The sequence below is a fragment of the Perna viridis genome, chromosome 8 (assembly GCF_037379345.1).
Source record: "Perna viridis isolate PV_CMFRI_1.1 ecotype Kerala chromosome 8, ASM3737934v1, whole genome shotgun sequence".
Classification (NCBI taxonomy): Eukaryota; Metazoa; Mollusca; class Bivalvia; order Mytilida; family Mytilidae; genus Perna; species Perna viridis.
Genome location: NC_142452.1, coordinates 28,298,865 through 28,314,132, shown reverse-complemented (window position 1 = coordinate 28,314,132; position 15,268 = coordinate 28,298,865). Strand labels below are relative to the sequence as shown.

Here is a 15,268-nt window from a genome sequence, read left to right as displayed (position 1 = left end):
TGTTTTAGCTGCACTGTAAATATGGATTTTAACTTGCACCTTGGGTCCTTCCAGCACCGATCACTTTTGTATATAGTCACCAACCAGTACGAGGATACACCAGGTGGTAGTTTTGTACTCAACAAGAAGAAGATAAAAGCAACGAAACTTATCCAGTGTTTGAGACAAAAAACTAGGACGAAAATATGAAGGGACGAATCACTGTATAGAAGTCATCCAATGAAAATTAAGATAACAAATGAAGCTGGATAAAATTTGTTTACTGAAAAAATTTCAAAATTCAGATAAGAACTAGCCAGATAGAATTTGTTTTTGTTATAAATCGTTAGTATCGCAAGAACGCCAATACAGAATTGTATAGTGATATGATGGGATACTCGCGATTGTCATACTGGTTTGGAAATAACAGACGTCAAAATTAGTTGTAATTTATTGTTTCAAACTGTAATTCTAATTGTACACTTTGTCGCCTGTTTGTGGCAGTGACTCAGTCTGGTCACCCTGATGACTCACGATCTATGTGATTCATTGCTTACTAAGCCTTAGTATGAGATTCAACACACTGCACTGACCAGTAAAATTTCAGTCAGTTGATGAGGTAATCCCTTTTTGGATTCAGTGTCTGGAGCTGTTTTCTGACTTTGTAGCCCACAGTCAATGAGAAAACAGCACTGGACACTGAATCCTGAAAGGGATTGTCATTGACCCACTACTTAATCATGAATATGAGAAAAATTAGGCTTGACTTCTTGGTTAGACTTTTCACAAGTTTCCATTTTGATGTCCTGGTTTTACAGGAGTTGATGATTCGTGTGCTGGAAAGCTCATTCTCCCATATTGCATTTTTTTACTCATACTGATAGTACTTTACATATAGATCCTTAAAATCATTTTCTGGTTCTGTACATAAGTGTCTTACTTGACATTGAATTGTTTAGACTACATGTAGGTTTTAATTTAATTACACATGTGTAATTTATCTTCGTATTGTTCTTGCTGTTCTGTCAGTACATGTGTTCACTTTTCCGTACTGTCAGCATAGTGTATCTTGTAATGTCTTGTAACTCATTATTTTTTGCAGAATAAAAATGACAGATGTAGCACAGGTAATGTCTGAAGAGGAGATGGAAGATGTGGAGGAGGATGAGGAAGGGAAAGATTTCGTAGTTGTAGATGTTGATGCTGAGGTTAGTGCTATTTACTTAGTACTTATGGTATTGATTACCAATTTTTTTTTCCAGAATTAATCAAAGGACCTAGTTCCCTCACTAATTGAAGATGCTTATTTAGTTTTTGATTGATTTTGGTCTAGTTACATGTACATGTAATAAGCAACATGATTTTTCTCATTATAAACTTGTTTATAAAAGTTTTAAATATGTTTGCTGCATTGTATATGCAGTATAAATATGTGAATCATTTATATACTAATAGCAATATGCAGGTTTTGAAGTAACCCAAACAATTTAAAGAAAAAAATTCATCAATTACGATTACTGACAGATGAAATCCCTTTGAATTAAATTCTTTTGAATAAAGAGGTAATCAAGGGGACCAAGATTCTAACAGAAATCAAAAGAATGTAATCCAGGGACAAAGACCAGACATGGAAAACAGACACACACAGCAAAGAACATAAAGTGACTTAAATAATACATACAAAGTAAGAAAAGTAAATGAGCAACTTGGACTCCACTAAAGACTGGGAGCACGGACCAGGTGCACCAGAAGGGTAAGCATCCTCTGCTTTTCAAGAAACACCCACTGAGTTCCTCATAAAAAGTCAAGTCTAGGGTAGGCAAAGGAGGAAAGGAAAACTATGACATGTTGATCAAATCAGTTGTCATGGTGCAGAAATAGATAATGAAGTACATAATGAATATTTGTATTAATATAAAAATATCATGTAGTACAAAAAAAGAACTATACATCATACAAAAAGTTCTGAATGATTCATCAAAATTCATGAATTTGTGAAAGTTTAAACTCAAATATCAATCCTTGAATAATTTAATTTTCAGGACATAGATCTGAACCAAAGCAGGATTGCCAGAATAACAAATTTAGATCAGCTGACCAAAGTCAAGGTTTGACTTTTCATATACATGTACATGTACCATTAAAATGTTAGATATTTTACTGACTCATTAGAGCTGGACTAAGTGGAAACAAACTTAATTACAATTTTGGCTCCAGTACATCCATGACCCTTTACTGAAGCAGAGTTTTTAACTTCTATCGGAGGGAATGCTTGGATACAAAATTTTATATTACTTCCTTTCTCCCTTTTGAAGTTTAACCAAAGTGGACAATATTTTTTTAACATTAGCTGAGATACAATGTAAATGGTTGAATGGGGATACTCATAATATATTGTTGTGGGTATTTTACAGTCATTTAAACCCAAAATGTCAAAAGGTTTCAGGAATTATGAATGTAAATTGCATATTAATCTGAAATCATAGCCTTTTGCTCTCAGTGTATAACCATTATCCACTTGAGGAAGTACACAAAATGTAGCAGTGCATATCTTTTTGTTCATTATTTCTAGGTAAATCAACAACTCTGTAATATAGTGTGTAAGTGCAATTTTTTGTGCCTAAATTTTATTATCACAGACTTCTGAATAAAGCAAATATCAATGCAAAATCTAATACGACATGATTTATAGCTCTTTAGACCACAACCATGGTAAGAAGTGATAAATACATTACCAATATATCCTGCAACACACATGCTGCATCTATGTAAAACTATGAAGAAACTAGTTACATTAGAATAAAAAAATCACAGAAACTCCATTGTTTTATCACATGGTAACCATTTATGTCGTTATTTAACCCCTCACTATCACTTGAGGTAAAAAAAATGATAAAATGGAGTTTCCATGATTTATTTCTTAAGTATTTAACATAAATAATACGAATTGTTTCATTAGTTCATATGATACAAACCTTTCATAACCAATTAACGAAGGCCATTGTCAGAACCTATACACATATCAGTCATTTGATAAAGGAGGTTACATTATAAAACTAATACAGAATCTTGCAAGATACTTATGCTTAAGTATTATGATCATTAGGTATTAAAAGCAATAGAAATTTGTTTTGAATTTTACAGTAAAACAAATGAAGATATGTACCTCTGAAAAAGTCCACAGTCTTTTCATGGTTTTCTGCTTTGGCCTATTTAGTCAAGTTCTCCATCTTTAGGATTCTATCTTGTACATGTACTCTCTTGCTACACCCTGTGTGTTGTTGTAACAAGTTGGTATGCATGTAATTCAATATTGTTTTTTACAGACATTATGCCTGAGACAGAACTTAATCAAGAAGATAGAAGGAATGGACAATTTGACAGGTCTGGTAGAGTTAGAGTTTTATGATAATCAGCTGACAGTCATAGAGAACCTGGACCCTCTTGTAAATCTTAGGTTTGTGTAAAAACAAGTAAACTTACACTTTTCCTTTGATTATGTTGAATTTCTGGTAAAAGCCAGTGAAGATCAAGATGTTGTATGTACATCTTTATATTTGGTGCATTTATTTACAAATGTATCATGAAGGCAGAAATTACATTTTCTTATTTAGTGGCATGGCTTCACAATGACTGTGACAGAAACAGTTGTTGATTTTATACAATGTATATGATGAATCCAATTGTTATAGAAAATTTGTCAATAGTTCAAAAGTTAGATTGATTGATTGTTGGGATTTAACGCCCGAGCAGCAATATTTCAGCTATATTCAGGCGATGAACATGAAAGGAATGATAAAATGAACATGAAATGATGATGATGAAATGAAAAAAGGGATGGGACATAAGGATAATAGGGTCGATAAATTTTGATTGCCACAAGATAAAAGGGAGGGATGGGTAGGATCGGCAATTTAGCCTCCTGTGGCGGAGCGCTAAGGTTCCTACTCCCATCGAATACCACAGCAGGGTTCTTTAACGTGCGAGGAAAGTGGCATCTTTCCCAACACGGTGCACCACTATGGTTTGCGGTTGGGTTTTTCGTATTATACAGCCTGACAACCCCAGCATATAACATGCCAGGGGTACCCCATTCCACCACCTGGGGCACACATCCCAGTTGTCTGTGGGCAGAGCGCCTAGCACCCGGCTAGGTTTCTGAACACTATTTAGTCGCCATTTATGACAAGCTTAGCGCTGCTGCAGGTCTATTCTTTTGACACCCGGACCTGCACGGGGCTCAAAAGTTAGAAACAGGTTCTTACACTTGTGTTCAGGGAAGATTTAAGGTATCATATGTAAAATTCTACATCTTTGTTAGAATTCCTTATTTTCATAAACTATGTCTAATATCTGCTATTTAGGTTTAGAAATGGTCACTGCTTGCTTTATAGTGCAGATCTTGGATGGGGGAGGAAAGTTTAATGATTTAAAAGCTGATATTAAAAGCACTGTGAATTCTTCTGTTGTTTTTATTCCCTATAAATCAGTAAAAAAATACTTCTCCTCACTACTCTATCCCAGAACTTTTATTTGTGCCAAGAGTGTTAAATATTTTTCTGTAATAAAAAGTTTGACAAATTGTTTTTGAGTAACTGTTGTATCAATCTTAGTGCAAATCTTACATGGACATGTAGTTAAATTTGAAATGAAACTGAAACATAACTTCATACCACCTATTAGTCTATACAGTGATCAAATTAATGGGAAATACTTGCTAAATGTAAGTTGAAATTCAATTTTGTTAGTAAAAATTATTTCTACTTGCTAAAATTTGCTAGTGGAATTCTATATGTCATATAGATTAAGTCCAGAAATAACCCAAAAAACTGAAATTTAGCGAGTTTAAATTTTCAGCACTTGCTTAATTTAGCTAGTGGAAAAAATTCTGAAATTCAATCCCTGCTATAGGAGGTGCTTGTTCTGATTAAATCTAAGTCCTATGTTCACATGTTTTGTTGTGATTGTATGAAATCGCTGGCAACAAAGGAAATCCACTCATTCCATTTCTGCCCTTAAAGAAATATTTTTTATGCATAGTATATTAAAACCCGTCTATTTGGGACTTCTTTTCCATTTAGCTCAATTCAGAAGCATATTACTTAAATGTTCATAGTTGACTGAATGTATTCTCGTCTTACTAAATGTGTGTGTTTTTTTTTTAATTTCTTTTTAGCCTGCTAGATCTTTCCTTCAACAGACTGAGGAAAGTAGAAAATTTGTCAAACCAGACACAGTTGAAAAGGTTGTTCTTTGTTAACAACAGAATAGAGAAAATGGAAAATGTTGATCACATGACACAGTTAGAAATGCTGGAGTTTGGTGCTAACAGAATCAGGGTATATTTATATAAGGCTAAATATATGCTTGTTTTCTGTTCCACTGCCAAAAAAATCCCAGGTCGGTAGGTTGGCATTTCTTTTTTTTTCAGAAAATGCCAAAGAGTTCCAACCAACAAAGCTGACATGGATTAGAATAAAAAGAAACTTGGTATCGGAAATGAAAACTTTCTGAAATTTTGGTTACAGAAAGACTTTGTTTGGAAAATTCTTGACATAAAATTTAGGTTGGCAGGTTTCAGTCAAACATGTGTTTTTTTTTGGCGTAATATGTGACTGATAGAAATTTGTTTTAGTAATATATGTCATTTGGATAGATGGAGAATACTTCAATAACTACCCTACATGCATTTATGATTGCAGGGCATTGTTATGGGTGTGATAGTTCAGTAAATATGTAAAAAAAAATTCTGAAATTGAGTTCAAATAATTGGGATAACAACCCAGTTTGGCCAGTCACAATTAACTGTGCTGTTTAAAATGTTGACAAGTTCAAAGGACATTGCTTATAATTTTTCCATCATTATGTTAAGTTCTGAGAATCCTACCACAATATATATAATTCATAAAGTATATGAATAAGTTTTCTTGTGTGTCTATAATTTTAGTGTATTTTTCAAAAGTAAGCAACTACTGTCATGGGGAAAAAAGCATTTTGAGGTGAAAAATTCTACTTCTCACTTTTGATGCAACAGTATTTCTATATTTAGCTTTGTGAGATTTCATTTTCTCACTAATGTGAAAAGGATATGCATTGAGATATTTTTATTTCCCCACAGGTGAGATAAAAATGTCAAACACTGCTAAAAAAAATTGCAAGACTAGGAAAATAGACACCCTCAGGTAAGATTTCAATGCCTTGATATTGCCTTGTTAGATATCTTATCCTTGGGTGTCTGAGATTTCTTCGTCTTACATTTTCAACATTGTTAGCTCCTAATTTCTCACCAATTGTCCGTTGATGTGATAAAAGATGTGATGATTGTGATGTAATAATAAAAAAATGATGATGTGTGAATAGAGAGAATTAGCAGCAAGCAGGACTTTTGCTTTGTTGTTCTTATCACAAAACTTATTTTAGAAGACAGAAGAATCAAGCCACAAATTGTTAGACTAGGAAATCTCAGCAACCTTGAGTACGATTTCAGTGTTGTCAGACGCCCTTGAGTATAATTTCAATGTTTTCAAACTCAACAGATTGTTGTAAAAGAACTTAAAATCATACCCATGGTTATTTGAGATTTTCTAGTCCAGCATTTTCTGGCAGTGTTTGAATATTTTTCTTCTGCCTTTTCATTTCTTCAATTTGTTCTTTGTAGGTGATAGAAAATATTGCACCACTTGTCAACCTGACTCAGTTGTTTCTTGGGAAAAATAAGATTACCAAAATACAGGGATTAGATACACTAACCAAACTCAGGTGTCTAAGTTTACAGGTGAAATAATACATAATAAGATGAACACACAGTATCAGAAGATGATGTAGAACTCCACCTATGATATTATATTTGTCATCTCTTTTATGAATTTGATTCAAATGCTACTATATTGTTCAGTAAATTGAAAATGAAAGGGTTATTGTAAGATATTTGGCAAATATAAAGAAATGAGACAACCACTGAAAAATTATACACAGGCAAAAATGCAGCAAGAAGTCTTCAACACTGAAATGACTCAAACTACCAATATCTGTTCCTTTTAAGTTTCACTAATGTGGAACAAAGCCAACTATCATATCATAAGTTACTGCAAAATGATAAGAAAATAAAAAAAAAATCATAAATTGGGGAATACAGAGTTTCCTACTGTTAAGATTTTGGCATAAGGCTCACATTTTCAAGGCCATAATTTGGGAAACTTTTCTAAAAAAATTTTAATTTCCGAATTTTTGGGTTTACATTTGGTCTTTTATATATGACTTGGTAACTATTGTACCAATATATTGCCATTAATTTTCAGTTTGAAAAACATGAATCAAAACTATGTTAAGACGTAGTTGTCAAGAGAATAATGATGCTCCTGCTTAGAAACAGCTTAAATGCATGTACATTTAAAGTCATTTAATTGATATTCATCTGCAATATGGGTGTTTTCTGTCTATAAAATCAGCTTTTTGCAACAAAAAAACAAACTTACTATTTTTTTATATCAAATTACTATTTTACTATTTTTCATCAGAAAGGGGTAGGCAAGTCTGGAAACAAGACAAAGTGTAATCAAGGGAACCAAGGTTATAGCGGTAATCAAAAGAATGTAATCCAGGGACAAAGACCAGACAAAAAGTCTGTATACAGTGTTGAAAAATCATAGGTTTTAATGCTATTAAATTCAGATAATAGTGTATATACAGAGGTGTTTTTAAAGTCTTATTGATTCTTCTTAATATTAAGTAAATTATTTCTATGTTTTCAGAGTAACAGAATTGTGAAGGTAGAAGGTTTAGAGTCCCTTACTGAGTTAGAAGAATTGTACTTAAGTGATAATGGCATAGAGAAGGTAGAAGGATTGGATAAAAATGTAAGAATTATGTTGTCTTGGTTCTCTCTTTAGTCGTAAAAATAAGCCCCAAACTGACATCACTATCCCAATTAATATACAGGCAGTCATGGAGTCTGTTTTCTTGAATGCTTTCTGTCTGTCATTGCCTCAACCATATCCACACAATTCCTAAAACATTTTATAAAAATCAGATTTCAGTGATAATTTCCATGGTTTATAAAATTATATGAGTGTTTGAAATTTCAACTAAAGTGTGCCTTCACACAAGAGAATAAGAGGGTTAAATAAGAAAATGACCACTTCATTTTATGTATCTTATTTTTGTTTTTTTTTTAATAAAGGGGAGATAATTCATCATTCTCAATTTTAGGTTTCAGTACAAATTGATGTTGCGTTTAAAGAGATGGGAAATATACACATATAAAACATTTGACACAATATTTTTTTAAAACATTCTATGATAAAATTGTATTTTTTTCCAGCTGAAGTTGACAACAATTGATTTTGGCAGAAACAGAATTTTAGCTATTGAAAATGTTGGACATTTATCGTCACTAGAAGAATTCTGGGTAATAAATATACATTATTTCGTAAATGTTATAACACTTAGTCAAAACAAGCATTTTGCAATCCAAGATTACAGTTGTCAAAAATGCTTACTAGTGAGGTCATAGCTTATTTAGATTTTAGCTAATATTCTTTTAAAAAAATGAATTAGTAGATCAAAATTAAGTCACACAAACTCACACATATGGCCTATAGCTGTGTTTAAATCTAAATTTATGGATATAATTAATTTTTATTAGTGTAGTCATATGTGTAAGGTTTTATTTGGTTTATGTGAATAAAATGGGGTGAAAAAGATAACATGGATAAAAACTACTGAAAAAATTCTTTAAAACTTATAACTTTCCAAGCTTTTATTTTTCTTCATATGGGTTCTTTCTTCAATTTTTATTTAGTATTTTACAGTTCTTTTTTGTGGATTATTGTACTTCATTAATAATTTCCAAAGCTTGAGTAAGAATATCCTTCTTTGGTTTGTAATTTGTTTTCTTCCTTTTTGTCTCTTTCTGTAGTGATTTGAGTCAAGTTCTGAAAATAATGGTGATGAGACCTAGATTATGCACTATGTATTAACACGTACAGTAGTGTAGGCAAATTTGGTTATTATAAAATGATGAAATTATGCTTTTAATGGGTAAATCATTTATCTGGTTTTACAAAAATTGACATTCTTTGATTTGTCTTCTTTTTATATTAGAATTAGCTGATGCAGAGATAATTGTGATACGTAAAAACATCTCATTTATGTTTTTCAGTTTAATGACAACAAGATATCAAACTGGAATGACCTTAATGTACTTACCACCATCGGAACATTACAGACTGTTTATCTTGAGAGAAATCCTATTTATTATGATTCTGAGAGACATCCTGATCCAAACTACCGCCGTAAAGTTATGATGGCATTACCTCAGGTCAAACAGATTGATGCTACAATGTGTAGATAGTAATAGGTCAATTAATGCATTGTTATTACGTTAAAAGTGCTAATTTTTACTAGATATTATTTATTTGAAAAGACTAGTTTTATAATTGATAAATTCCCAGTGAACCAATAAAAGAAGGTCTTCAAATACAATTATTTTACTACCACCCATTATGAACTGTCTCATACACTGTTCTTTATTAACTGTCCCTCATCCAAAATAGACTCTTTTGTCTTCACTGCAGGGTAGTTGATGAACACACTTGGTATAAAACAAAACAAATTTCTGCTTGACAGTTTGTATTGGAATGCACAAAGACTACTCTGCAGTAAGGACAGAAGGATCTATATAAGGAGATAGACCTAGGGTAAGGGACACAACTCTTACAAATCATTGGAACATTTGTATTCAACAATTTACATCAATCTCATGTAAGCTTGTAAGTAACTTGGACTAATTTCATTCTATTTCAAGGGAAAGCTTAATAGGCTTTTGTGAAATTGAATATGATACAAACTTATCACTGATTTCAAGAGTTATGTCCCTTACTCTAGGTCTACATCTTTAAAAGCAGATAATGCTAATGTTGAGAACCAATATTGTGTATGTTGACTTCATTTTCAGAGAATTTATTGCATCACTAAGCTTATTTTTTATACTTAAAAAAGATAATTAATTTGTACACTGTAAATGTAAAGTCTGAGATAAAGATAACTCATGTACATTTTTTATACTATTGTACACAAAATTAACTTTGACCATTGTAAATTACTGATATAAATGTACCAGGTATTCAAAAAATTTTAAAAGCCTCTTATATATGAATTATGCTAATTTAAAGAATTGATGAAGTAAATACATCTCAGAATTTCTTGCTATGATTTTTTTCTAGGCCAGAAAAAAATACTATCAAAATACTCATTACTTTTCATTCCAGAAATTAGGAAATATTTTTCCCTCTGTTCTTGTTTAGCCTTTGAATAGGTTTATGTTAGGTAATTAAAGTGTAGTTGTCCCCCGCTGCAATGCGGAGCGGGAACATAGAAATGCTGGTGTCTGTCCGTTCGTCCGTGCGTCCGAAGCTTGTGGACACAACTCCTCAGAATGGCTGAACAGAATTTGACCAAATTTTGTAGGATTGTTTGTCACCATATGTAGTTCACCATACTTAACCGCTATTTTGATTCGACAATTTTTATGGGAGTTATATGACTTTGTTCATTTTTCATATTATTCTCAATAGGAACACCTTGTGGACACAACTCCTCAGAACGGCTGAACAGAATTTTACCAAATTTTGTAGGATTGTTTGTCACCATATGTAGTTGACCATACTTAACCGCTAGCTTGATTTCACAATTTTTATAGGAGTTATGGGACTTTGTTCTTTTTTCACATTATTCGCAATAGGAACACCTTGTGGATGCAACTTCTCAGAAACCACTGAACAGAATTTTACCAAATTTTGTAGGATTGTTTGTCACCATATGTAGTTGATCATACATAACTGCTATTTTGATTTGTCAATTTTTGTGGGAGTTATGGGACTTTATTTATTTTTCACGTTCTTTTTTTGTGGATTTTTTGTTGTTGTATGAAGAATTCTTAACCTAATTTAATTTGATTCATTAAGATACATTAACCTTGAATAGCCACATGGACTTATGAAAGCACATAAGTTTTGAATCTGCTATTAATACAAGTGTCAAACATTTGTAATTCAACTCTTTCTACAGCGGCGGGGGACATATGGCTACACATACCATTCTTGTTCTACTTAGTAACCGTATTACTAGTATTTCTGTGTTATTCTTGTTTTCTTATTTTGAGTGTAAAAAATCAGCAGAAATTCTGTTCTTCAATAACTATTTTAGAAACAAGAAAGAAAGCAAACACATGTTGATAATTGGAGTGGGGGGTAGAATTGTGAAAACTTAAGACTTCATGCCAAAAAAGTTTCCCATTTTTATGGAGCACATGCCCAGCACACGTTTCCTTGGATCCCCACTTAATTTTTCATATTTTTGTGTGATAACTTAATTAGATAATGCATTTTTCATGATTTTCTATAAATTATTAATAAAAGATGACCAGATTTCTCAAATTAAAGGTGGTTGTATTATTATAATAGCTAGTCAAAACAACCAGCTATAATGGAGAATAGAGAACACTGTGGTCAGAAATACCTTTTTATTGCTCAACTAAATTCAATATATTAATTAGAAATGATCCTTACGCACTTTATAATGCTGAACCAGATTGGCAAAGAACAATTCAATAATTTTAGAATTGGTTGAAATGCACTTAAGGTTACAAGTCAACAATAATTTTTTACTTTTTGGAACTACTTTTTGTATTTTTAAGGTGTATCACCACCTGCCTGGTTCTTACATTGATCTGTATTTTTCAAATATAAGAACATAATTGGCATAGTATGTGTTTCATCATATCCTTATCTATGGTACTTATGTATTGAGTCTGTATGGTTTTTTTATGCATTAATTACCAATTTTTTTCTATCACATGATGTATGACATTTGTTGTGAAGTTAGTGACTTTGTTAATGTGTTTTAGTAGTTTTAGTCTTAGTAAAAGTCTGGCAAATTCTGTAATATGTGATACACCCCAAAAAAAGGCTAAATATTTTTATATGTGTTAATAAGTTGCTTTATAGGTCTATATGATGAAATGTATAATTATTCATTCCAATCTCTCTACTCTTTGGAGATAATTCACATTGAAAATCCAACAGTTTCTATTGTATTTTAGTGTCATTTACAGAGAAATCTCTCTTAATTTTGAATTCTACAGTACATTCTATATAATTTATATCTCTTATGAACAAGGATTATATGAAAAACCACGTTACTGTCTGTTTACTTAAACATTTTAAGCAAAATATCAAAAATGAAAATTTGTAGGCTTTCCAACCATGAATCTCATTTTGCATGATTCTTAGCTGGAGTGCTACTTAAATATCTTAAATATTGAGTGAAAATCGAGAGCTTTCTGTTAAGTTTGTATGGGATTTGGTGAAATTTACTTGCTAATCAAAAAACTTCTTCAGAAATATTTGCACAATAAAAAAAAAGTTTTAAAAATGTTTTTAATTTCTTGTTCTGAAATTGTGTTTCAGTATCTTGCATACTCAATATTAACCTTCAAAATTTACATTTTTTGACAATTTCTTCAAATTGAGTTTTGTTAGATATGTGTTCATCATTCCAAGTACTACATGTCTGACTATAATGCTCCTCAAAGCTAATTTACATAAAATAAATTGAGATAAAATATTTAATTAATGTGGCTTGTTTTTCTTTCCTATGAGAGGGATTAAATATGAAACAAAACTTTCTACCAACAGCAGACAGCCATATTTATGCCTTGGGCAACAAAGTTGTTGAGGGTATAATTTCCATCAGTTCTCTTTTTGTCAACTGCTCTCAAACTATTAAATATAATTTTACATAACTTGGTTTGTGGATATATAGTTCACACTACCTTGAAATTTTCATTGGTCATATTTTGTGGGATTTCTGCCTATCTGAACTATGTTAACTGAAGCATCTTGTTCCTGATATAATTTTCATATAAGAAACCATTTCTCATTTGGTCAAGTCCTGATGTAGAATATTTGATTCACCAATCTTGATAAATAAAGACTGCTATCAGATGAGTCAGTTGTTTGGTTGTAGCCACATGGCTTCATGTGCAATAGATGTTTGGTTTAATCCCTTGCTGTATCATACCAAAGACTTAAAAATTGGTGGTCACAGCTTCTCCACCGAACTCACAGCGGTGACTGCATGTTTGGCTCTGAGTTGGTATAATATGACTGATTTGTGCAACATGGTTATTTGTGCTCTGTTTCTAATATTGAGCCGGCGCATGAAAGTTCTGACTTGAAGAAAGTGAGGTCATATCTTATTATTTTTATTCTGTAAATGGACCTTGAACAGCAATAAATAAATCTACAGAATTTATTATAAGAATCTCAGTGAAATGATTTAACTTGTCCTACCAGAATCTTGAATTAAAATATCTATATTTTGCTCACTGATTTTAATATTAGACATAGATTTTCTGTCTCTGTGGTTCTACATGTTCATCTATTAATTTATCTCTCTGGTCATGGTACATAAGGATTACTGGTACATTTGTGATCAAACACTTTTTCTATGAAAATATAGTCATCTAATTATGAACTTCAGTAAAACCTGTCCAAAAAAGACATCTTCTGAAGTTCCCTTCAAAAATAATTTCTGTGCATTTGATCCTGTCTAAACTGGACATTTGCTTAACCAATCAAATTATTTAGTCCAAGGTTTGGATTAGACAGGTTTACTATTTTATGAGATATTAGTACTTGATTGGAAAGAAGGGGTACAGTCTCGGTGAATTAATGCACTAATGGTATATATGTTTTCTGACATTGTTTGGCAGATTGTTCTTTGACTCGCCAGGAAGGGAGTATTGAAGACCATTTTTCTGGTGCTAAACATGTTATGCTTTCACAAAATAAAAAATCACTCTTTGATTACCTCAAGGGAGAATGGAGCATAAAGTCAAATGAACATTCATATGTAATGAGAGCAAATGAACTATAACGTACGGACTGATACCCCCCTCTAAGCTTGCAAGTCTGTTGGTTAGGTTATATAATAAAATGGGTGTCCGTCCTTCCTCCCGTTATGCAGATGGCTACCCATCTCTTATCCGTTTCTCCTCCTATACCATTGAATGGAATTGAATGAAACTTTAACTAGGTATGTATTGCATATTCCCATTGTGCACTTTCTATTCTAGATTAACAACCAAATCGATTTGGAGGCGAAGAGGTACATTCTATGGAATTAACGAGTAGGACTGTCAATAAAGTGAGGATTGATCACAGCTTTTCTAGTTTTTCTTTTCATTTCATGCAAAAAGTGTTGTTTGTAAATTAACTATGACAATGAGTTTATCAAATGCTAAATTTCGATTCACATCGCATGAGCAAATCTGTTGGCGTTTTCAGAAAAACAGAGCACACTTACTTTACCGGTGCATTTGGTCTAAACTCCTAGATTATAGTGAAGTCCGGTCCATTTTCCCCTTAGTTTCTGTGTGTATTCTTATAGTTATTTTGTGTTATTTTTAAAAGGTGTTTGTCTGTTTTCTTAGTTTAGTCTTTGTTTCTGCATTATTTGGTATCTGTTCCTAGGTCTATTAGTCTCACATTTTTTTTTTTTTTTTGGGGGGGGGGGGAGCAAGCATGAAACAAAGATTATAAATAGGTCATAGTAGAGTGTAGCACCTTCATATTTTAAAAGTAGAAACACGTGATAATTTGTAAAGATTACTGATAATTTTTTTTAAATACAAATGGAAATAGTGAATTATGAAAATTCAACTTGTAAATAATTTATTGATAAATGTAAAAATACAAATCACATAAATATATTTCATCATGAACTCGTGGATCGTTACGGTGTATCCATCTGCGCCATGAAAACTGATTTGTTCAACGTGTCATAGTTTTCCTTTCCTCTTTCGTCTACAACGGACTTGACTTTTTTATGAGCAACTCGGTGGGTGTTTCTAGAAAAGCAGAGTACGCTTACCCTACCGGTACACCTACCTGGTCCATGCTCCCAGTTTTTAGTGGAGTCCGAGTTGCTCATTTGCTTTTGTTACCTTGTATGTATGATTTTAGTTACCCGATGTTCTTTGTTGTGTATGTCTATTTTCCGTATCTGGTCTTTGTCCCTGGATTACATTCTTTTGATTACTGCTATAACCATGGTTCCCTTGATTACTCTTTTATATAAATTATGCACAGTGTTAGCACGATATAAACGAAATTCAACATAACTACAGTTCTAACTGTTAATCCTTTTTTTCTGACTTCGAACAAATTCATTTCTTTAGTTCAATTATGCAGGAATGAAATATTTGTATATACTCATTAATACTACC

General features: G+C 32.1%; 1 protein-coding gene across 3 annotated transcripts; it reads left to right on the top strand.

The window, feature by feature from the left end:
• Positions 1 to 210: 210 nt before the first annotated feature.
• LOC148610089 (uncharacterized) lies at positions 211 to 12,608 on the top strand. Of its 3 annotated transcripts, none has more exons than XM_088542134.1 (9): positions 211 to 324; positions 1,082 to 1,187; positions 2,022 to 2,087; positions 3,306 to 3,436; positions 5,156 to 5,318; positions 6,638 to 6,754; positions 7,731 to 7,835; positions 8,300 to 8,386; positions 9,140 to 12,608. In XM_088542134.1, exons 2-9 carry the CDS (start codon positions 1,089 to 1,091, stop codon positions 9,329 to 9,331), a joined length of 960 nt encoding a protein of 319 aa, XP_088398260.1. In that variant the 5' UTR covers positions 211 to 324; positions 1,082 to 1,088; the 3' UTR covers positions 9,332 to 12,608. The 3 variants fall into 3 exon arrangements, with proteins under 3 accessions (XP_088398260.1, XP_088398261.1, XP_088398262.1); XM_088542135.1 differs by having other exon boundaries at positions 269 to 424; XM_088542136.1 differs by lacking the exon at positions 211 to 324 and adding an exon at positions 589 to 752.
• The last annotated feature ends 2,660 nt before the right edge of the window (positions 12,609 to 15,268 follow it).